Here is a 23,978-nt window from a genome sequence, read left to right as displayed (position 1 = left end):
GAGAAGTGTTGGGTGGTGAGCAAAATGTGTTACCAGAACAGATGATGAAAGCATTTACATTGTAATATTTAATAATATTTTTAAGCTGTTCAATGCTATGACTCATTCAGTATTTAATCTCTCTGCCTTCTAGTTGTAATGTTAATCATATACCAGTTACTTAAATTACTTCTAACTAGGTTTTAATCATACAAGTATTTTTTTTTATTAGAGACTCCTGCAAGAACGAAAAGAACTGAAGAAGCAGAACAAGAGATTGCATGCCAAGCTGGCATATTATTTTAAAAGCAGAAAGGTATGTATTTTAGTTTTACTTTAACTCTTAACCTTTTTTTAGATATATTATATATATATAAAGTACATAAGTATGCAAAAAGAATGGCATGTTGTTTTTGTAGCTTGCATCTTAACACAATTTTTTTAACTTTACATAGAAACTTAGGTAAATTTTAAAAAAATTTCATATTTAGTTGATGTCTTGATTTAATGAGGTGAGGAGAAGTCTTATTCCACATTTTCAAATTCCACATTTTACGTTCCATAAAGTTCTTTAACTATAACAACAGGCAATGACTATAGTTATTCATCTGGTAAATATTAAAAAAAAAAAAAATTCAGAAGGCTAGGGATGGCAGTCTACTCAGGTGATTTAAATATTAAAATCCCATTGAAACATTACAAAATGGAACTAAACTCCCAGATACATTTGACTAGGAATGAACAAAAAAGAGTCATTTGAAAACAGAGCATTTTGAGAAAAGAAGAGTGGAAGAACACTTGCTTCTTAAATCAAAAATAAGAACTACTTTGAAACATGCAGTCTTTCATATCACTTTAAACTGATTCACTTTCTGCATTTTCACCACCTCAGAAAATGCATGGAGAGTTAGCCCTTCATCTCAGACAATGCATGGAGAAATAGTCTTTTTTGCATGGAGAGTGTTCAGAGCATGGATTGTCTCAACTATTATCTATGCAGAAACCTCATGCAGCTTCCAGGGATGTCTCCTCCTTGTCCTTTCATCTTATAATACTGTATGAAATATCTCTATTGCCCAACTAATAAATAACTTTCAACAACTTAAATGTTGTATTCACATCACCTTTTTTGCTTTTATCTGACTAACTGCTGATTACATGACTTTAGTCTATTCTCATAATCTATGTTCCACAATCCTGATATATAATTTTGGTTTTCCATCTTTGTATCCTCTCTTGTAGTTTGTTTATCCCCTTCACATTCTAGTAATATGGAATCTATACACAGGAATCTAGATATGACTGATCAAGATCTTATAATGGAACCACTGCCCACTTGTATGTGCTGATCAGTGTTGGTCTCAGTAGTACAGCAATCCACCAAGTTGTCTTCATCTTCACAACCTTTGCATGTTTCCATATTATTTAACTCCACCTGAAGAGCCATAGCATCAGCACTAATAACCATCTCCAGCCATGCATCATCTGCAAACAGCTGAATATCTCCCTGCAATCCAGTAACAATATTGTTACCATAAAGGTTGAACCGTAATGGTCCCTGTACAGAATGTTGCAGTACCCTACTTGTAATAATCTTTTTTCTTACTGGTATTGCTCTCCATACATGATTCTTTGATATCTATCTATGTGTCTGTCAGATAGCTAATTTTCATTCCAGTCCACTAACCTAATAACTACAACTGTATGTCAACTAAATATCAGCTTGTTATGTGATATCCTGCTAAATGATATTGCAGAATTCAGAAAAATGATATAATGAGGAAATGTACTATTAGCTGATTCTGGCCTTCTTACTTTATTATAAAATGCATCCAGATTACTGGAACAGGATAACCCCTTAACAAATCCATGCTGACCTTCATAAATAATATTACCCCTCATCTGTTCAATTCTGTGCAGAAGCTCTTACTAATATTTTTAAAAATCTTAAACTACAGAAGAAATACAAACTAGTCTATATTTGATGTCCCATTCTTCTGACATCACTACCCTTATGCAAAGATCCTGATTTTTCCAGTTGCAAGACTTTCAACATCAGGCTGAATGGCACTTTCAGTTTCTTAATACATTCCCTTAAAACCCATGGTGAAATTGCATCCATTTCCACAACTTTACTGCTATCTGGTTGGCTCAGCAGTTGGTTTACCTGCTCTCCATCCATCAGGCTGTGGGTTTGTTGCTCCCATGGGCATGACTTTTTTGAATGTCTTTATGTGGAAGATTGAGTGCTTGTAAAAAAGTTCCATGTTTGGTTTTTAAGAGAACAGCTTGTGGATTATCTAATCCTTAGCTCACCCACAGTACTAATACTGATGTTTTTTTTATCCCATGGTATTATTACATCAGATCATAGAGGTCAAATTCATGTCTTTTATACAGCACCTTTTCTGGGTTGTTATAAAGTTCACATTTAGAAATATTCATACAATTTAGTAAATGCATTGGTGATACTTCCTCATGGTTACAGATTTTGCAGATGGCAAAGACTTTTATGCCATTGCTAAAATCACTCTTTACCTGAGATACTTTTCATGATATTTAGTCTTCTTTTTGCTCTGACTGCAACATTGTTGATATGTTTATTTATTTATTTATTCGTATGGAGTTTCTTCCCTTTTTCTCCCCCATTCCTTCTGGGGCGAGTTGAGCCCCCTCATGGGGGGTTAAGTATTTATGACTGTAGATCCCTGTGTGTGTTCACTGGGCCGGTTTGCCTGGTTGTGGGATGAAAAACCCCAGATAAACTGGTGGAAAAAGCCCTACTGTCCATGCCCAAGACCTGCTAACTTGGTTATGGCTGAGGAAGATCCTAAAGCTCCTCACGTCACCGATGGGAATCGAACCTAGGACACTCCTTCCCCAGGCATATGGTTGCGAAGTGCATAGCCACTAGGCTAACCGCGCGGACACTATATGTTCATTGAAGTTTAGTGATGGATCCAGAGTAAGTCCAAGGTATTTGGGGTTTTCATTAAATGTAATTAGTTGACTGTGTAGCTTAATCTGTGGGCTCCACTTTCTGAGGTGGTTATTAATGGTAAATACAATTTCTGATTTAGTAGGGTTAATTTTGATTTTTTGGTTTTCACAGTATGTAGATACTTCTTTCAGTGGCTTTGTTTAAGTGACCTTTTGCAGTTTCTAAGTTGTTGTGAGCTGAGAATAGAACTAAATCATCAGCAAACATAACTATCTTTGTTTCTTTATTTATATTTTTATCTAAGTCATTTAAGTAGATGGAAAAATGGAGTGGACTCAAAATGCTGCCTTGAGAGGGTCTCTGTTATTTTCACTTTCTTGGAAAAGATATTATTTATTTTAACTCGAATTGCTCTATTTCTTAGAAAGTCATAAATCCAGTTTAGAACTTTCCCTTCTATTCCAATATGACAAAGTTTGGAAAAGAGTTTCCCGTCATGGAAACAAATTTCAGTGATTATAACTATGCCACTGTGTATAGGGCAGCCGATCCAACTCTTGATTTGAAAATGATGTCAGAGTTGAGAAATGAGTAAATCATTCCACCCATTATAAGAAATGTTAATATCATCCAATGTAATTTAAATGGTATCGTTGCTCCATCAAGCAAAGAAAAACTAAATGAACTAATACTGATGTATTATTGGCTAATAGCCTTTTATGGATGGATTCATAAAAAATATTAAAAATATTTTTTTTAAAATATGATATATAAATAGATGTCTATTCTGTAGTTTAATTACATACTCATCTCTTGTTCATACTTCCAAGATCACATTTTTGTACATTATTTTTTTTTCATCCTCTCTCTCTCTCCCCCTCTGTGTGTGTGTGTGTGTGTGTGTGTGTGTGTGTGTGTGTGTGTGTGTCCCCCTTTCAATTCGATGAATTCACCATAAACAGGTCAAAATTTGTAAGTTTCAGTGAATATTTTTCTATTGTGGTTTTGTCTGTCTGTTTTTCTTTATGATCTCATCATCTTTCTTATTGAATTCAGACCTCCTAGGAAGGTCTAAGTCTAGCTCATCATTCTGACAAGATGGATTTGTTTTTCCTTAATTTCAATGCCCTTATGGCTTTGGGTTCTGTGGCCTTTATGCTTTGTTTGATTTGACTGCAAATCTTGTAGGGTTTTGGTCTTAATTCACTCCATACTGATCATTATTAAACAGCTCTACTGGGTCATATGTATTACTCTTCATACCAGTGTCTTCATCTAGTAAGATTATTGGCCACAATTACTTATTAAAATTTCATTACAGTGAAGAAAACTTGGAATTTTTTTTATGGCCCATGGTGCTAGTCATCTCTCACATTTTTCTGTAATTTTTCCTTCCTTGCAATATTAGTTTCCGTTCATCACTTCATATTCTTCAAGAAACTTTATATATATTTATATTTCTATAACTTCTTTTCCATCTTCAGTTACTGTTTGATATTCTTTCTACTCCAAATTTCTTTATTTTTTATTTTATTTTATATATTTATTTATTTATTTTTTTCACTCTAGGTGTAAAATTTGTAATAGAAGCTAACAAATACAGGAATCCCATCACTTTGCATGGATCATGTATCATGTGAAAATACTGTGCGAAGTGTAAGCATGTTAATCAAATATAATAAGCAATGAAAAAAATTGCAACTCACCCATGGGCTTTCAAAATATTTGCAAAATTTTCTAAAATACATTTCTTGTATCATTTTTTTACTGGCAATATAAATATAAAGGATTTTATTGTATACTGCATAATAAAATGTTTGAAATAAATGTAAGTTTATTCGTCATTGTCTGAACAATTTATGTATACACTTTTTTATGTCCTGTTCCTGCTCTGCAGATGAGATTGAGCTTTTCATCTTAATCTTGGACTTGGATGTCCATGGTCTCTTCTTCCTGTAGGTTTATATTCTAGTACTAATTTAGGAATCCTATTCTTCTTCATTGTTTCTATGCATTGTAGCCAATTTTGCTAGTATTCTTCTATTTCTTGTATGATGTTTTTTTGTAACAAATCGTTCTCTTATTTCTGTGTATTTCTTTTTATCTAATCTAGTGAGTCCCAGGAGAGGTCTTAGAAACTTCATCTCTGCAGCTCCCAATCTTTGTCTGTTTCTTTGTTTTACAATCCATGTTTCACTTCCAAATTTGAGAGATGGTTTAGAGGTCATATTACATAATCTTAATTGAGTTTCTTAGTCATTTGTTTACCAAAATTTCTTTTAATTATGCTATTCATTCTATTGTAAATTTGTAGTCATGCTTCCAATTGTGAATCAGTATTGTATTGCAAGATTATATTTCCTAAGTATTTGAATTCCATAACTTGTTCTATTATTTTATTGTTAAGCATAATTTTGACTCTTTCAATGGTGTTTCCATACATTTCAATAGCTTTTGTTTGTGTTTCAGAGATTTTCATTTTACTTTTGTGTATTTCATTTAGATGGTTAGTTGCAATTTGGAGTTTATCTTCTGAATTTGAAATTAGTACTTGATCATCTGCACAAAGTATTGTATTTAACTGGATTTTGATTGTTAGTTTAATTCCATCTTTGACAGTTATTATTATTATTATTATTATTATTCAGGTCTCCATGGAGCCAAGAGACTCATTGACTGTTCTTGCTCTCACCAATCTATAATTCCATGCATTCCATAGTTCAGCCATCTTCCTGCTTCCTTTCTGCTGTTCCACCAAGCAAAAGAACTCCACAGTGTCAACCCTGTAACTACCTCTCAACAGTTTAAAAGTCTCAATCATATCACCTCTCCTTCTTCTATCTACCAAACTCTGCAGTCCACATTCCATCAGCCGATCCTCATAACTAACAATGCACAGTCATGAAACCATCTTTGTTATCTGCCTCTGTACCCATTCCACAGTTAATTTATCCTCTTCAAATCATGGGGAAAAAATTTGAGAACAATAATCCAAGTGTAGTCTGATCAGTGTCTTATACAACGGAACGATAAATCTTTTATCTCTGCAGGTCAGCGTTCTTCTCAGTATTGCAGCAATCCTCTGGGTTACCTTCACCACCTTTGCAATATGTTCCCTGAATTTTAGGTTTCTATCAATCATCACTTCCCAATCTCTTGCCTACAAAACTTCCTTCAGTACACTTCTTCCAACAGAGCATGCAGCCTCCCATCGATGCATCCCAAATTTCAGGACTTTACGTTTTGCTGCATTAAACTGAAATCTTCATTCATTTGTCCAGTTTATTCAAATCCTCTGCAGGGCTACGACATCCGCACTATTACTAATAACCTTTCTCAGCTTCACATCATCTGCAAACACATAAATATCCCCCAGAAATCCATTTACAATGTCATTGATATAAAGGTTAAACAATACAGGTCCCAGTAATGAGCCCTGTGGGACCCCACTTGTAACCTTCTGCCTCCATTATATTACCCTGCCATTTGACTAATCCGACTTTTAAACCCAAGTGCTGCAACTTAAATATCAACTTATCATGTGGCACCCTGTCAAATGCCTTTCCAAAATCCAAAAAAATGGCAGTACATGCCTTTACTTCATCAACTGCTCTTGTCACTTTATTATAAAAGGCATTTGTATTACTAAAACAAGAGCGCCTCTTAACAAATCCATGTCGACTCTCACAGATAACATTACCCTCATCTGCCCAACACTATATATGGTCCCTCACTAATTTCTTAAAGAACTTAACAACTACTGATGAAACACAAACTGGCCTATAATTAGACACTTCCAGTCTGCTACTGCCCTTATACAATGGCACTATCTTACCTTCCTTCCATTCCTTGGGTACCTTTCCCTTAGCCCGACTTTCATTTAGAAACCAGGTCAAGAGAGCTGTCGGTTCTTTAGGACATTCTCTCGAAACTCGTGGTGAAATACCATCCATTCCCACAGCTTTACTGGCATCCAGTGTAATCAGTATTTGGAACACACTCTCCTCTTGCACCTCTAAACCTTCTCTTTCCCTCTTGTATTAAAACTTACTTCTCCAGGATGAAATACTCTAACAAAGTGTTCATTGATCAACCCCACTGTGTCCTGTGCATCAATCACTCTCTTCCCATTTTTATCCCACAATGTCATTCTTCCACAGTCATTTCTCCTCCTAGTGGCCACATAGCCAATCTCTTCTCATATTCCAGTTTTGCCTTCCTTACCTTACTAGTCACTCTCCTGGCCTGAGTCTTATATTCTTCATGCATCTGCTCTCCACCCCCCCCTCTCCTTATATCTCTTTCATAATCCCTTTTTCACCTACAGTTCCTTTTTGATATTGTTTGTCATCCAATTTACACCAAATTGTGTCCTCTTCTTCACTCATGGAATACAGCTTACTATTGCTGCTAAGAAATATTCCTTCACAATTTCAGTTGTTGTTCATTCTTTTAGGTTTCTGTTCATATAAATGTTCAACATTACTTTGTTAGAGTAATGTTGAACAGAATTGGGGGATAAGCCACAGCTTTCTCTTACTCCTTTATTTATAGTTATACATTATTATAATCTATAACATTTTATGGATATAATCTAATTATATCCATAGGGGAATAATCTAATTATATCCATAGGGGGATAAGCCACAGCCTTCTCTTACTCCTTTATTTATAGTTATACATTTTTATAATCTATAACATTTTATTGCTTATATTGCTTTAATTAATTGAAGATGTATTTTATCATCTTGTAATATTTTCCAGAGTAGATTTATATTCACGTTATCATACGCTTTTTTAGTTAATAAATAGAAGGAAAGTAAGCAGGTTAAATTCGTTTCTTTTTTTCTTTCATCTGTTGCATTGTGAAAGAAGCATCTGTCCATCCTCTACCTCTTCTAAAACCACACTGTTCTTCCTCTAAATAATTTTCTGTGTATTTAATTAATCTGTTCTTTAAGATATTTACATATAATTTAGATGCTGTTATTAAAAGAGTAATGCCCCTATAATTTCCACATTTGCCCTTGGGACCTTTTTTTGTGAATATTTAGTACTACTCCAGTTTTTCATTCTTTTGGGATCTTTTGATATTTTCAGATATTATTGAAGGATTTAAGTAGGCTTTCTTTTAAGCTATTGTCTGCATATGTAAGATCAACACATTATTATTATTATTTATTATTATTATTATTATTATTATTATTATTATTATTATTATTATTATTTGACACCTCCAGGGAGTCAAAGGACTCATCGAGGGAGGGAACCTGCTCTACAACTCCGTCTCCACCATTCAACCACCATCTGACTGCAGTTATGCCAATGCCATCTACCACTGACCACCACTGGTATTTCCACAGACAATTACAAACATCCATGCCCACGGTGGGGATTCGAACTTGCAGCCTTTTGGTTGGAGAGCAGATACGCTATCCATTCGGCCAACCAGGTCCGGGCTTTTCTATTTCTTTATTTTTTTAAATACTTTTTCTAATTCTTCCATTACTATTTCTTCTGTATTTTCCTGTATATTGTTATCTTCAGTTTTGTGAGTTTTGTCATTGTTTTCTATTTCTTGTTTTTCATTCCATAATATTTTGTAATGTTCTATCCAATCCTCTTTGGAAATTAAATTATTTCTTAATTGGTCATTTTCTGTTGTTTGCAATTATCTGAAAATTTTAAAATCTCTTCTTTGTGATCCAGTAATATCATGCTCTAATGATTTAACATATTTACTCCAATCTTCTCAACCTATACTTCTGGAAAACGTTTTGACTGCAGCCCATAGTTTCTTATATTGTATCTAGTCAACAGTGTTTTTGCTCTGTAGATAGTGTAAAAAAAAAATTTGTCGGTTATTTTTTTTTTATGTTACCAATTAATACTGTTAATTGATTCTTGTTGGGCTTTGTCTTTGAAAAATCTGCTAATTTTGTTAATTACTTATATGTTATGTTTTGCCACTTGTCTAATCTTAATCCTTGGTTGTACGTCAAACTTATGGTCGCTACTAATATATTGCTCGAGTGTGCGAAACTCTGATAACAAAGACAGTGCCTCAGGCTAAAGCCAGATTCTTTGTTAGATTACTAGTGCTTAATCTGATTAAAAATTTTGGAAATTTATTTGTTTAAGCTGTTTTTCATTCCATAATATTTTGTAATGTTCTATCCAATCCTCTTTGGAAATTAAATTATTTCTTAATTGGTCATTTTCTGTTGTTTGCAATTATCTGAAAATTTTAAAATCTCTTCTTTGTGATCCAGTAATATCATGCTCTAATGATTTAACATATTTACTCCAATCTTCTCAACCTATACTTCTGGAAAACGTTTTGACTGCAGCCCATAGTTTCTTATATTGTATCTAGTCAACAGTGTTTTTGCTCTGTAGATAGTGTAAAAAAAAAATTTGTCGGTTATTTTTTTTTTATGTTACCAATTAATACTGTTAATTGATTCTTGTTGGGCTTTGTCTTTGAAAAATCTGCTAATTTTGTTAATTACTTATATGTTATGTTTTGCCACTTGTCTAATCTTAATCCTTGGTTGTACGTCAAACTTATGGTCGCTACTAATATATTGCTCGAGTGTGCGAAACTCTGATAACAAAGACAGTGCCTCAGGCTAAAGCCAGATTCTTTGTTAGATTACTAGTGCTCAATCTGATTAAAAATTTTGGAAATTTATTTGTTTAAGCTGTTTTTCATTCCATAATATTTTGTAATGTTCTATCCAATCCTCTTTGGAAATTAAATTATTTCTTAATTGGTCATTTTCTGTTGTTTGCAATTATCTGAAAATTTTAAAATCTCTTCTTTGTGATCCAGTAATATCATGCTCTAATGATTTAACATATTTACTCCAATCTTCTCAACCTATACTTCTGGAAAACGTATGGAAAACTTCTGGAAAACGGAATAGTATGCATAAGCAAATAGAAGAAATGAATGGAAGGAGGGTAATTATTATGGGTGATTTCAATTATGGTAACATTGACTGGAAAGAGGAGAGGGCACATGGGAGGAAGGAATTGGATTTTATGCAGTTATTAAGGGACAACTATCTACGGCAACATGTATTGGAAAATACCAGGGGGCAGAGAGTGCTGGACCTAGTAATTGCAACTGAGAATGTAGCTGTAACGAACATGACCATGTTGCCACCAATTGGTGAGAGTGACCATAAGGTCATGACTTGGGAGGTGGCTAAAGGAGTCGAATTTACAATTAAGACAGGGTATATGTGGAATTACCGGGCTGGTAAGTATGACAAGCTTAGGTGTGTGCTTGGCTCAATGCCATGGCATGTAAAACTGCAAGGGCTGGATGTTGATGGTGCATGGGAGGTGGTTAAGAACTGTTTGCAGGAGGCAATGGTTGACTGTATACCAAGAGTCCGAATAATAAATCAGGTAGGGGTTAAATGGATGAATAACACTATTAAGCTTGAGCTGCAAAAAAAGAAACAATTGTGGAGGGAATTTAAGGAGAAGGGTGACCATCAGGTGCATGAACAGTATAAAGCTCAGGCCAGGATGGTAACAAGGGTGGTAAGAAAAGCAAAAGCAGATTATGAAAGGAAATTGGCCATGCAGGCTAAAGAGAATCCCAAACAGTTTTTTCAATATGTTGCAAGTAAAAGGAAAAATGCTCATGGTAGAATGATCTTAAAAAATGCTGAGGGTAGGGAGGTAACTGAATCAGTCGATGTTGTGGAATTACTGAGCGAGCACTTTGCAAGAGTATATCATCCAGGTGGTGGCTTTGCGGAAATGGAGGAACCAACAGCTTATACTGGAATTGCGATGAATGAGGTAGAGGTAACTAGTCTATTACAGAACCTCAATGTCAATACATCTGTGGGATTGGATGGTATACCAGCTCGTGTCGTACGTGAAGCGGCCAAAGAATTGTCAGTGCCCTTGACCATTATGTTTAATTTGAGCCTCAGGACTGGGTCAGTCCCAAGGGGGTGGAAAGAGGGGAAAATAGTTCCACTGCACAAAGGTGGTTCCAAGGCTGCTGTTGAAAATTACCGGCCAATCAGCATAACAGGAATCATTATCAAGGTCTTAGAGAAAATAGTCAAGAGGAAAATACAAGATTGGATAGAAGAAAATGGGATACTGTATCGGGGACAGCATGGTTTTGTGAAGGGTAGGTCATGCCTCAGTAACTTGCTCACGTATTATAACACAGTGACGGCTGAACTGGATAAGGGTAATGGGTTTACAGTGATTCTGCTGGACCTTGCTAAGGCCTTTGACAGGATACCACATGGAATTCTAATCAGTAAATTGCAGCATATGGGAATGGACATAGGGTTGGTGAGATGGATAGGAGGATGGTTGACGGAGAGATATCAGAGAGTGGTTTACTCAGGAGTAGAGTCCACTAGACGGCCTGTGACTAGTGGTGTACCACAAGGATCTGTTCTTGGACCACTGCTGTTTAATTTGTTCATAAATGATATAGGAAAGGATCTGAGAGGAACAGTTCATTTGTTTGCGGATGATGCGAAGTTGGGTAGGGCAATAGTGAATGCAGATGACGTCAAAATTTTGCAGGATGATTTGGATAGATTGGAGGTCTGGGCTAGGGAGAATGGATGTCAATTTAATGTGGCAAAATGTAAGGTTATGCATTTTGGGGTGAAAAGATGGGAGGCAGTTTACTGCATTGGTGGAACCGTGCTCCAGGAAATTGATGAGGCACGAGATTTAGGAGTGTTGGTGGATAAGGAATTGAAATTTAGGGGACACATTGCAAAAGTGGCCAAATCAGCTCATCAAATCACTTGGTTGCTGAAGAATACGTTGACAAGCAGAGGCAAGCAGGTTATTGTTCCTCTGTATCGAGCCTTGATAAGACCTCATCTCGACTACTGTGCTCAGATTTGGTCACCTAGGTTTCTTCTTGATGGGGAGGAGGTGGAGAGGATCCAGAGGCGAGTGACCAAGATGATAGCAGGTCTGTGGAATGAACCGTATGAGAACAGGTTGAGGATTTGTGGGTTGCAAAAATTGGTTGATAGCCGGAGGAGGGGAGATATGATTGAGACATTCAAATTACTGAAGGGTTTCTATAAAATTAATTCAGAAGATATTTTTGAGAACAGGACTGGTTGTGGGAGGACTAGGGGACATCCATGGAAACTGGGCAAAAGTGTGGTTAGTAAAGGTGTTAGAGCTGGGTTCTTTACTTTTAGAGTAGTGAATGAGTGGAATGCGCTCCCTGAGTCTGTGGTGGATGCTGTGACAGTGAATGAGTTTAAGGCGAGGTATGATAGATACTGTATGAATGTCGAATAGTTGTGATGAAAATGTTTTGGGGCCTCCCTGATGAGTCTAATGACTCCCTGGAGTTGCCCGTAATAATAATAATAATAATAATAATAAAGCTGCGCCACCAAAATTTTACAGGATAAGAGAACTTTCTTTATCCAAGATTAAAACACTCAGTATGGCACACAATCCCTAATTCTCTATGTTATTCCTATACTTTAATCATATATGTTTCTCACTTTGCAGTCGTGACTATATTAAAATACATATGCATAGCTTCTGTTTATGAGCAGGGCATTGAATTTAGTGATCAGGCAAGTTATTTGTTTGACAAGAAAAGAATTTATTCATTACTATTACTTAGAATTTATTCATTACTTTTTCTAAAAGAGATATACAATTGACATTCAATAAATTCAGCTGAGTCTAGCATATAGGGTCTATTAAGCAACTCGATATAACATATACACTCCTGTCCCTTAACTAATCTTGAACTTTTCGGTATATATCTGGCTCCGACGTGCCTAGAAACTTACCCCTTAAAACTTTAGCTTATTTTAGATTATCATCACATAAAACTCAGGTTCAGGAATTATCTATTAACATCAGATTCTAATATTACACTCTATAACTTAGCTATGATCTCTAGCACATAGTAATTGATCTCATCTAATGGTATAGTTCCTAAAATCCTGCATTACTACATAACATACAATTCCAGTTAATTTTCATTCACCATCACAAAATTTACTAATTTTCTTCCTACCAGACAAATCGAAAGTTCTTACTTGGTAGCGAATTTGGGATCTCTCTGGCTTTTTCTTGCAAACATTCTTTGAATTGCTGTGGCTCGTAATTTCACATCAGTTTCTTCCTAGACGAGTTTCTTTTGCTGCTATGTTCCTCTGGCCTTTGCTTCTTTTATGTAGGTCTGGGAATACAGTCACGATTCATTGCCTACGATCCTTGCAAAGCTCAGCTGCCATTGTCCGACCTCGTCGTATTTTCCGCATAATCTCCTCGGGTTATGTTGACTTCATTACCGTACGGAGTCCTAAATCTCATGTCGGAATTCTACTTGACCACATAACTGCACTTGGACATTCTACTCTCGACCGTACTGGAACATCGACTCTCCGGAAACAACAGGAAAAAAAGCCCCTTTTCGGCATCGTGAACCTCTATATATCTGGCTCTGATGTCCTTCCTGCTCTTACGTCATCGTCCACTCAGCACCTCGATACTCTGCACCCGATACCGTTGCTTGTCGTTGCATTTCCACAGGAAATCCCTATGCAACGTTGACCTTTGCGTTCTTGTTAGCCTCAGGTCACTAATTAAACCTCTTATTTTGTTTGGAACTTTAGTTTACCTTGGTATACTTATGCACAATTCACCACATATACAATTTCTATTTTTCACAAAACACTCGATAATACAAAATTCAAAATTTAAAGGAAAAGACATTAACGTTATTGAATTTACACTCAATTTCTCTTATTAAAAGACAAGTATTTTAGCAGGATTTTTGATACTTGTTAAATCTGAACAATAGGTATTATATTACTATAATTCCTTCTATTCAACATTTAACAATAGCTTTTAAAATCCTGTTTTTTTCCTTTCGATTAATTCCTTTAAGTCATCATTCTAAGTTCTGAGCCATTTTTTGTCTTTCCATGATTTGTATCCTATGCTTTTTTCTGCTGCTTTTAGTATTGTTTCCTTTATATTTTTCTGCTCAGTTTCAATATTGTTTGTGGTTGGTTTTATTTTATCTCTTATTCTGCTTTTATATAAGTTTCTAATACTCTCCTGTTCTAGGAGGTGAATTTTAAACTGTTTATTAGATGTTGGTACTTTATCTTTTTTCTTTTGAAGTATGTGGTTCTCTTTATGAATTCAACTCTGCTTTCAACTAACATGTGATCACTATCAATTTCGTTCCATCTAAAAACCCTTGTATCCTTGATATTATAATTTAGTTTGTTGTTAATAATAATGTAATATATTATTGATTTGGTTCCTCTAGCATCCCATGCGTACCTGTGTAATTTTTATGCTGAAGAAAGTATTGATTATTAGATTGTTAAATATGCAGAAGTCCCTTAATAAAATTCCATTGTTATTAATTACTGATTCTTCTTCTAATCCAGTGCATCCTGTTATTGGATTACTTCCCACTCTAGCATTGAAATCACGCATCAAGATTGTTGCTTCATTTTTATTTGTTTCATCAATACATTCCTGAAGTTTACTGTAAAATTCTTCTGTCTGTTCCTCTTTTCTATCTACTAGTGCATAAATTCCGAAAATATTGAAAACTTTGATTCATAATTTTCATTCTAACCTAGACTTCAAGAAGCTTTTAGATTAGACAAAGGGAGCACATTGGAGACATTAATAACAATAGAGAAGAAAAAATCGAGTTTATCCTTTCATTTTTCACGAACTAACCATATCATATAGTGGGATAAAAGCACCATTCCTTACATAGAGGAGGATTTCCACTCCCAAATTATTAAAGAAGCCACAACAGTTACCCGTTAGGTACAAAACCTTAACAGGAACCAAGGATTAATCTTGCCCGAGATCTGGAAGACCCTCATTAGATCTCTAAACATACAAGAACTGAATTATAGTGCCAATTATAGAACGTTCCTAAATAACAACAAGTGAAATCATACATGCACTATGCATGTATTGTACGCTTTCTGTTTTGTCAAATATAATTGGAATCGGTTGATTTATAGTCTGTAACAGTTTTTAGCTTTAATTGCCTTATATCAGTTATGTACCCTGAAGATGCCCACAGCCTCAGTTGGTGAAATTAGTTGGTATAACATAGTTGTTCTAAAAAAATACTTGATCAATAAATCCCAATAGAAGTCATTTCCATAATGATTAAACATGTAAGGAGGTTCATTAAACTAAACTGATCTTTAAGAAAGACTGATCCTGGTAAATGGAGGGTAAACAATTACTATATCAATATTTAAAAAGGAAATAAAATCTGAACCCAAAAATTGTGGAGGAATAAATTTGCTGCATACTCTGCCATAAAGTAGATAAAAGAAATATCAGAAGAATATAATAAACTAATATTTATGTACTTCATTGAAAAGGCTGTTGATAGAATCAAATGGTAGATTTTCAGAGTTCTGACCTCAATAAGCATACTGCAGTAAATTATTTCATATGATGAAATTATTAAAGATATATATGTATATCATCATCAATTTCCTCATATGTACTCTTCAAGCATGTACAGAATACTATGACAGTGTTGCATGAATAAGTTTATATTATCTTCCAAATTAGTCTATTACTTGTCATTACTCCAACAAATATTTCAGTCTTCTAGAGCACTTCTGACTGAATCAACTCAACTAAATCTTAGTCTTCCTCTGAGGCTTTTTACTGCCATTTTGGCATCAAAGATTAAATGTTTTGCTAGTCTTTCTTCTCCCATTCTGTTTAAGCAACCCTGGTCACTTAAACAGAATGGGAGAGGGAAAGCACCCTATAACACTTTATTTTAGCTCTGCTCACACATTTTTGAATGCTAACAATGTCAAGTTCCTTCCTAATATTTTCATTTTTAATATGATTCTGCCATTGCCATCTGTTCAGGCCCCTAATTTTGCCCAGAACTTTCATATCTTCTAATCTTTGATCAAGTGCTTGAACACTGTTTTGTATATTGCTAGTTTAGTGTTTTGGTTATTATTTTTTTTTTTTTTTAATGTAACTTCTACCCATGAAAGGTTGTGTAAACCTATAGTACATTAGTATCATGGGTGGTTGAGCATTTCTCCCCAAATTTTTATTTATTTATTTATTATTCCATATAAATGTATGCATCTGATTCCCCACCATACCAGTTTTGCCTATTCTGTTGTCTATTTCCACACATTTAATTTTCCATCATATAGAGGGGAAAAAAAAAATGTTAAAAAAAAAATCTCCAGTATATTTATTCAATATCACATGGATATTGTCAGGGCAACTGGCAACTCCATTCAAAACATGAATCATAAGAATGAGTCACACAGCACATGCTTTCTAGGTCATGTCTCGGTCACAGCTGAATTAACACGATTATGGTATTAGAGTTCAATGGGCAATTGTCAAAGTGTTTGCAATTAAATAACCTAAACAAAATATTAAAAATTTATTATCATGAACAATTAATGGTAATTGCTTCCCAAAACTTTGAGATTGGCATACAGTCAGAATGGTTAAGGTTCAGATGATTTCCTTGTGTTTCCCATGTTTCAAGGAAATGATGATCAACTTTGAACCAGCTGGAACGAACATCCTTTGTCTGGTTCCAGAGAACTCTGTGTCTAGTGTCAGTGGCATAAGTAGCAAGGCTAGAGTTGTCAGATTCTAAACATTCAATACGGTTGTGATATTTTTGGATTCTAATCAAAGCAGCGTGGCAAGTCTATCCAAAGTAGTAACGATGACATGAACAGGGTACTAGATAGACACCTGATATGGAGAGAGAGAGAGAGAGAGAGAGAGAGGTGGTAATTTATCCTTTGTAATGAGAAAGAAGAAAGTTACCTTTCAAAACATGTAAGAAACTGTTTAAAGGAAGTATATAGATTACATTTGCAAAGAATCTGTGCTATTTGTTGAGATGTTCCTTTATGGTAGAGTATTGAAATTCTTTTGACATCAGATTGTAGTCTGATCGACAGATGATAACTATCACTAATTTTCTGAATAGTGGTTTTGTTATAACTATTAAACATCAAAGTGCTTTTAATGTTATTTAATTCATTGAACAAAAGGGAATTAGAAAAGTAGTTTGCATGAGTTCTACATGCAAGACTTTTGATAATACTTATCTTCTGCAGTTAATGATGGTAAAGGTTGGTTTCAAAAAACTGAAAATTCAACATGACCTCATGATCTGTAGGATTTTGAATTATTAGGTATCCAAAAAGTGTTGACAATTGTTGATTCATGTTTGATAATGAAGTTGATAAATGAATACAGAGTTTATTTATTTCAGAAATTGAAGAAATTCTGTCTATGAGTAAGACTAGATCACAAAAACATCATCAACAAAATGAAGCCATATGTGAGTTTGAAGGGAAATGGTATGAAAGAGCTGATTTCTAGATTCTCCACAATTTAATCAGCTAAACGTGTGGACAGACTTATGTGTTCGTCGAACATGTTGTTTATTATTTTAACGGTATAATAGAACACAGAAACTAAGTAAATAATTAATTTATTGACTTGATGCTGATATTTCGCTGGTATTATAACCAGCATCTTCAGAGCACAAAAACACTGTTTGTCACAATACGCAAGACTAAAACAACATGGTGTACTTAACCAAAATTGTAGCAGCAACACAAAGACTAGAGTCCTGGTTTTGGCACCCTCTATCTGAAAAAAAAAAAAAAAAAAAAAAAAAAAAAAAAAAAAAAAACCCGCTATCATATATTACTAGAGTCCTAGAAAAGTGCTAGTTTTTTCTTAATATGACTGTCTCCCAGACCTTCGGCAAGTTAATACAGCCATATTTGTTGAGATTTGGAGTGTGTTTTAGGGCTTCTGTCGCCTCTAAGAACAATCTCTCTGATTTATATGGGTTTCTGTGTAGTACTTTTGTGTTTTTCCAGTTGATCCTGTGTGCAGGGGTATCCAGAGCATGGTCTGCTAGGCCCGACTTCCCATAATGATATTTCCGGACGTATCGTTTATGTTCGCTGATGCGGATATTCACAGTTCTTCCTGTTTGACCGTTTTAACAAAATACTAAACACTCCTAAGAAACCCCTCCCACCATCCACCACAGAGAACTACAACAAAACAGTCACCATCCCCTACATTAAAGGCACATCCGAAAAGATCTCAAGAATCCTCAATAAACATAAACTACTCACCACATTCAGACCATGTAGCAAATTAGCCACCCTCATCTGCTCACCCAAGGACAGCATTCCTCCTTTATCACATCCAGGAGTCTACCAAGTACCCTGCTCATGCAATCAAGCCTACTACGGTCAAACAGGAAGAACTGTAAATATCCGCATCAGCGAACATAAACGATACGTCCGGAAATATCATTATGGGAAGTCGGGCCTAGCAGACCATGCTCTGGATACCCCTGCACACAGGATCAACTGGAAAAACACAAAAGTACTACACAGAAACCCATATAAATCAGAGAGATTGTTCTTAGAGGCGACAGAAGCCCTAAAACACACTCCAAATCTCAACAAATATGGCTGTATTAACTTGCCGAAGATCTGGGAGACAGTCATATTAAGAAAAAACTAGCACTTTTCTAGGACTCTAGTAATATATGATAGCGTTTTTTTTTTTTTTTTTTTTTTTTTTTTTTTTTTTTTCAGATAGAGGGCGCCAAAACCAGGACTGTTGAGAGGCAGTTACAGGGTAGACATTGGGGAGTTCTTTCGCTTGGTCAAACAGCAGGAAGGAGTGATGACAAGGGCCATCCGTGGAAGTTACGAAAGGAGGCTATGAGCAAGAGGGTGAGGAGTAGTTTCTTTGCATGGAGGGTGGTTTCACCATGGAATGCATTGCCTGAGAGAGTGGTTAGAGCAGAAACAGTCAATGGGTTCAAGGAGTGGTATGATAAACTTTGTGTTTCCTAAAAATAACCTTCCATGATGAGTCTTTTGACTCCATGGAGGCCTGGATAATAATAATAATATATTCAGTAGAGCTGGTTTTGTATTGTATGAATGTAAAAGACAATTTCAAAACATAATTTACTAGCTGCATCCATGAAAAGAGATATACCAAGGAAAATGAGGGAAAATGGTATGAAAGAGCTGATTTTCACCCCTTCTCTGCTCAAACCATTCATATAATATGATGTCTCGTACTTTTGAGGTCTCCCAATAATGAGACCTCAATCAAGGTCAAAACCGGTCTGGGTATTCACTTTCCCATTATGTATGTCTGAAAGGACATGTGCTTTGTATCATGGGATCAGTGACGGCCGGTGAAGATTTAAGTGGGGGTACTGCCTATACAAAATAATTTTTTAAAAAATTATTTTGTATAGGCAGCACCCCCACTTAAAACTTCATGGGCCGCCACTGCATGGGATACTATGGCAATTTTTTTTTAAAATATCTGATCCACACACACAAGGCCACAAAACCTGTAGCATACTAGTGCCATGTGAGGGCAAGAGGAATATAAGGAAGGAGGAGGCTGTTTACATTTTGCTTGAACAGCTGAGGGTTGTAATCTTTGGGGAAGGCAGAGTGGGGGGGGGTATTCCAAAGGACAGAAGTGGATGGAATAAAAGAGGAAGCAGTGAAGTTGGTTCGGTGAGTTTTAAGATGGACTGTAAAAGGGTGTTGGTTAACATTGGCTCTGGTTTTAATGATTTTGAAGGAGAGTGGAAGAATAATAGTGACCGATTCAGCAGAGCACACTCTATGAAAGTATCTGTGGAAGAGGCACAAGGCAGAAACTGAACATCTGTGAGAGAGGAATTGAAGTGGGTTTGAGAGAGAGGGATCATCAATTAGCCAGATTGTCCTCTTCTAGAATAGAGCAATCTTTGAGAGGATTTTGGTGCACCACCCCAAATATGGGAGCAATATTCCATGGCTGGGTAGATTTGGGCTTTGTATAGAGTTAACATCTGTGAAGTAGTGTCTTATTTGAAAAAGTATATCAAGTTTTGTGGTGTCCACAGAGGCTATAGTTGAAATATGGCTGTGCTGGGAAATATTGGAAGTGCAAGACAGTCCAAGAACAGTCCAAGGGGGATATGATTCATACATATAAGAATCATAAGGATAGTATGAGAAAGTTTCTTTTTGGATTTATTAGTGGACCATAGTTCTTTATAAATATATACAATCGTCAACAAGTTTCACCAGCTAAGTCTGTCTGTCTTTTTCAGGACAAGAAATGGATAGACTAACGTTAAATGCTAAAAAAAAGAATGTAGTAACAACAGTTAAATTAATTAAAATTGAAATGATGCATAACATCAAGAGCATGGAGTATGACGTCTTAGTCATTGTTTGTTGATCGTGTTTTATAGTTTTCCGCGAAGTTGAATTCTGCTAAGCATAGTGAATTTATTAAGCTTTTCCAAATGTCTTTTAATGTCATGCCTTGATTTCTATTGAGATTGTCTCCTGTCTAGAGTACCACTGCAGCTTCTTCAAAGATTCTACATCTGAAATCTTTTTCAATGTACAGCATGGAGCTGTTGTCCCAGTCGATGGAGTGGTTCGAAATCGAGAATAATGGACTAATCCTGAGGTATCTGTTCTGTTGTTGACATCCCCTATATGCTCTTTTCTTCGGATTTCTTGGCTTCTTGATGTTTGGCCTATATAATTCAGTTCACAGGAACATGGGATGTTATATACACCTGCATACTTGTAGAAGGTGATGCTGTCCTTAGGAGATCTAAACATGTGTCGAGTAGTTTGAAGGCAACCCTGATGTTGAAAGACCTCATGATTTTTGCTGAAACTGAGCCGGCATAAGGTATGACAATGGATGATGTATATTGCATAACTGGAGGTTGTCGCTCTGGGTTGTTTCTGTTGAGAATCTTTTGGATTATATTTTTTGGGTAACCATTTCTGATTAGAGTTTGAGATATGAGTGAGAGTTCATCAAGGAGGTCTTTTCTTCTGAGATAATATTTGTTGCTCTATTTTTAAGCATATGCATATGTATAATGCTAAGTTTTTGTGCACGATGGTGAGAAGATTTGAAGTGAAGATAACATCCAATGTCTGTAGGTTTGCAGTAGATTGTGAGCTTGATTTGTCCATTCTCTTGTTTTTTTATTAGTGTATCTAGAAAAGGTAATTGATTGTTATTTTCCTGCTCTAACGTGAATTTGATTTTTTGGTGGAAAGAATTTATTATTTGAAGGAACTCATGTAAGGCATTTTCTATGTCTTTCCAAATAATGAAGACATCGTCCATGTATCTCCACCAGACTAATGGTTTCGGATTTATTTTGGATAGGATGTCAGCTTCTCATTTTTCCATGAACAGATCCATGCAAGGTGGTGACAAGGGACTGCCCATGGCTAAGCCATCAAGTTGTTCATACATTGTATTATTTACTTTGAAATAGTTTGATTTGAGACAATGGCGGAAAAGCTGAGCAATGTCATGTGGATAGAGATTTTCTATGATCTTAATCACTTCTTCAACTGGTACGTTTGTGAATAATGACACTACATCTAGGCTTGCAAGTATGTCTGTATTTGAGATGTTGATACCTTTTAATCTTTCAATGAAATGCTTAGAATTCTTTATAAAAGAGTCCAATTTCTTTATCTTCTCTTTCAACAGACAGGCTAGGTGTTTGGCTAGTAGGTATGTTGGAAAATGTCGATCATCCATGATCGGGCAGAGTGGAACTCCAACTTTGTGAACTTTTGGTGCACCATACAAGTGTGGTAGTAATGGGTGTAGAGATTTTAGATTTCGCTGTAATTCTGGAGGCCATCTAGTCATATTATGTATAAGAGATTGGTCTCTTTGTGGTTTTTCATGGTTGGATCTACGTCTAATATATAATAGGTAGACGTGTCAGAAACTAAATCACCAATCTTTGTTATGTAATGTTTAGTATTCATAATAACTGTTGAGTTACCTTTGTCTGCTTTAAGGATGATAATGTCTTGGTTAGAGGAGGTGCCATTTCCCTTCCATGTTCTTGTAATAAACAGGCTGATATGCCATCTAATTCCCCCCAAAAAAGTTATAACCAAACTAAAATTCCTATGTTTATTAACTTCAGGCATGGAAGACAGAGGGTGGAATGTCTCCATTGGATTAATAAATTTGTCAAATTATTCCATTTTTATTATGCTGCTTTTCTATTATATAGTATTTAGATCAGTTTGTATTTCTTCTGTGGTTGTTAAGATTTGGAGAAATTAGTGGATGGAACATCATATACAAAATTGGGCAGTTAGGGTAATATCATTTGTAAAGATCAGCATGGATTTCTTAAAGGGCTCACTTGTTTCAATAATTTGCTTGCCTTTTATAATAAAAAGGCACATACTGCCTTATTGGATTTTGCAAAGGCATTTGTTAGGTTGCCACTACGTGATAAGTTGATCTTGAGGTGGTAAAACAAGTGCTATGAGTGTGGGGCAAGTGGTTTCAGAAAAAAAAAAAAAAAGGAATCTTATAATGCTGGAGATATGTATGCATGCATGGTGAAAAACAGTGTAGGGGAAAATGTTTTAGGACACCTATTATGAAGGTGACAAAAGATCCAGAGAATTGCTGCAATACTAAGGACTTTGACGAGTAGAGATAAACTGTGGTGGTGGTGATTCCATTGTATGAAGTCCTGGTCAGGTCACATCTGAATTACTGTACCCGGATCTGGTTGCTAGGATGTGAAGAGGATAAGTTATGCTTGGAAAAGCTGATGACCAAAATGATATCTAGACTCTACAATGCTCATTATGAGGATAGACTGAAGGCATGCATTCTGCAGAGTGTAGAGGTTAGAATAACAATGGGAGTGATATGATTGAGGTATTTAATCTGATGAGAGGTATTTACAGGATTGACAGAGAGATTTTTCAGATAGTAGAATAAGGGAAAGAAGCAAGTACAAGAAGCCATCCCTGGGAGTTGTGAAAGGAGTTAGTGATGAGTTAGAAGACTCATTGCGGCTATTTGATGCCAGTACAGTCATAGTTGACAGAATTGCTAAAGTAATGATAAGTTTTATTTTTTGGAATATTTTTGAAGAATTGCTTACATTTCTCTGAAAATCTATCAATTAGTGATACTGAGACTGAATACCTAGTAAGATTTATGTTGCTTAAGATGGTCTTCCTGGGGTGAATCTTATGATTCCATGGAGATTTGGTATAATAATGATGTTGGGTTTCTTCTTGTAGTAATTTAAAATCATATTGGTATATGATAGGTTGTTTGCTTTGGTTGATACAATCAGTAGGGAAGAGCAAACTCATAGTCGGGTTTTGTAATGAGGATATATTATTATTTTTATTATTATTATTATTATTATTATTATTATTCAGGCCTTCAAGGAGTCAAAAGACTCATCGAGGGAGGTCCTTCCTAAGACATAAAGTCTGTCAAGACTCATCGAGGGGAGGTCCCCCCCGCCTGAGAAACACAAAGTCTATCATACCACTCTTTAAACTCACTGATCGTTCTCGCTCCCACCACTCCATCAGGCAATGCATTCCACGGCTCAACCACCCTCCACACAAAGAAACCACTCCTTACCCTCTTGCTCACAGTTTCCTTTCGTAACTTCCAGGGATGGCCTCTTGTCATCACTCCTTCCCGCTGATCAACCAAGCGAAAGAACTCCCCAGTGTCAACCCTGTAACCACCTCTCAACAGTTTAAAAGTCTCAATCATAATCACCTCTCCTTCTTCTATCCACCAAACTCTGCATTCCACATTCTCTCAGCCGATCCTCATAACTATCCTTGTACAGTCCTGAAACCATCTTTGTCATCCGTCTTTGTATCCTTTCCACAGTTAATTTATCCCCTTCAAATCCTGGGGACCAAATCTGAGAACAATAGTCCAAGTGTGGTCTGATCAGAGACTTATACAACGGAATGATAACCCTCTTATCTCTGCAGGTCAGTGTCCTTCTCATAATAGCAGCAATCCTCTGTGTTACCTTCACCACCTTTGCAATATGTCCCCTAAACTTCAGGTTTCTATCAATCATCAACCCCAGATCTCTTGTCTCCCCTACTTCCTCCAG

At 35.8% G+C, this 23,978-nt stretch overlaps 1 protein-coding gene across 8 annotated transcripts in view; it reads left to right on the top strand.

Annotated features, from left to right (window-relative positions):
• LOC150102895 (cilia- and flagella-associated protein 184-like) overlaps nucleotides 1–23,978 on the top strand; it is a 423,759-nt gene that overhangs the window by 119,984 nt on the left and 279,797 nt on the right. For all 8 annotated transcript variants that reach the window (XR_016548819.1, XM_090397879.1, XM_090397877.1 and 5 more), the window contains exon 3: nucleotides 212–295. Coding sequence is in view for 7 of the 8 variants with exons in the window: in XM_090397879.1 (XP_090254005.1) it covers nucleotides 212–295 (84 nt within the window). In the remaining variant the exon portion in view is untranslated. The remainder of the gene's footprint in view (nucleotides 1–211; nucleotides 296–23,978) is intronic.

This window comes from Typopeltis vanoorti, chromosome 9 (assembly GCF_054136105.1).
Source record: "Typopeltis vanoorti isolate ZY-2024b chromosome 9, IOZ_Tvanoo_1.0, whole genome shotgun sequence".
In the NCBI taxonomy this organism is placed as follows: domain Eukaryota; kingdom Metazoa; phylum Arthropoda; class Arachnida; order Uropygi; family Thelyphonidae; genus Typopeltis; species Typopeltis vanoorti.
The sequence above is the reverse complement of the archived record's forward strand: the minus strand, read 5'-3'. Positions and strand labels throughout refer to the sequence as shown.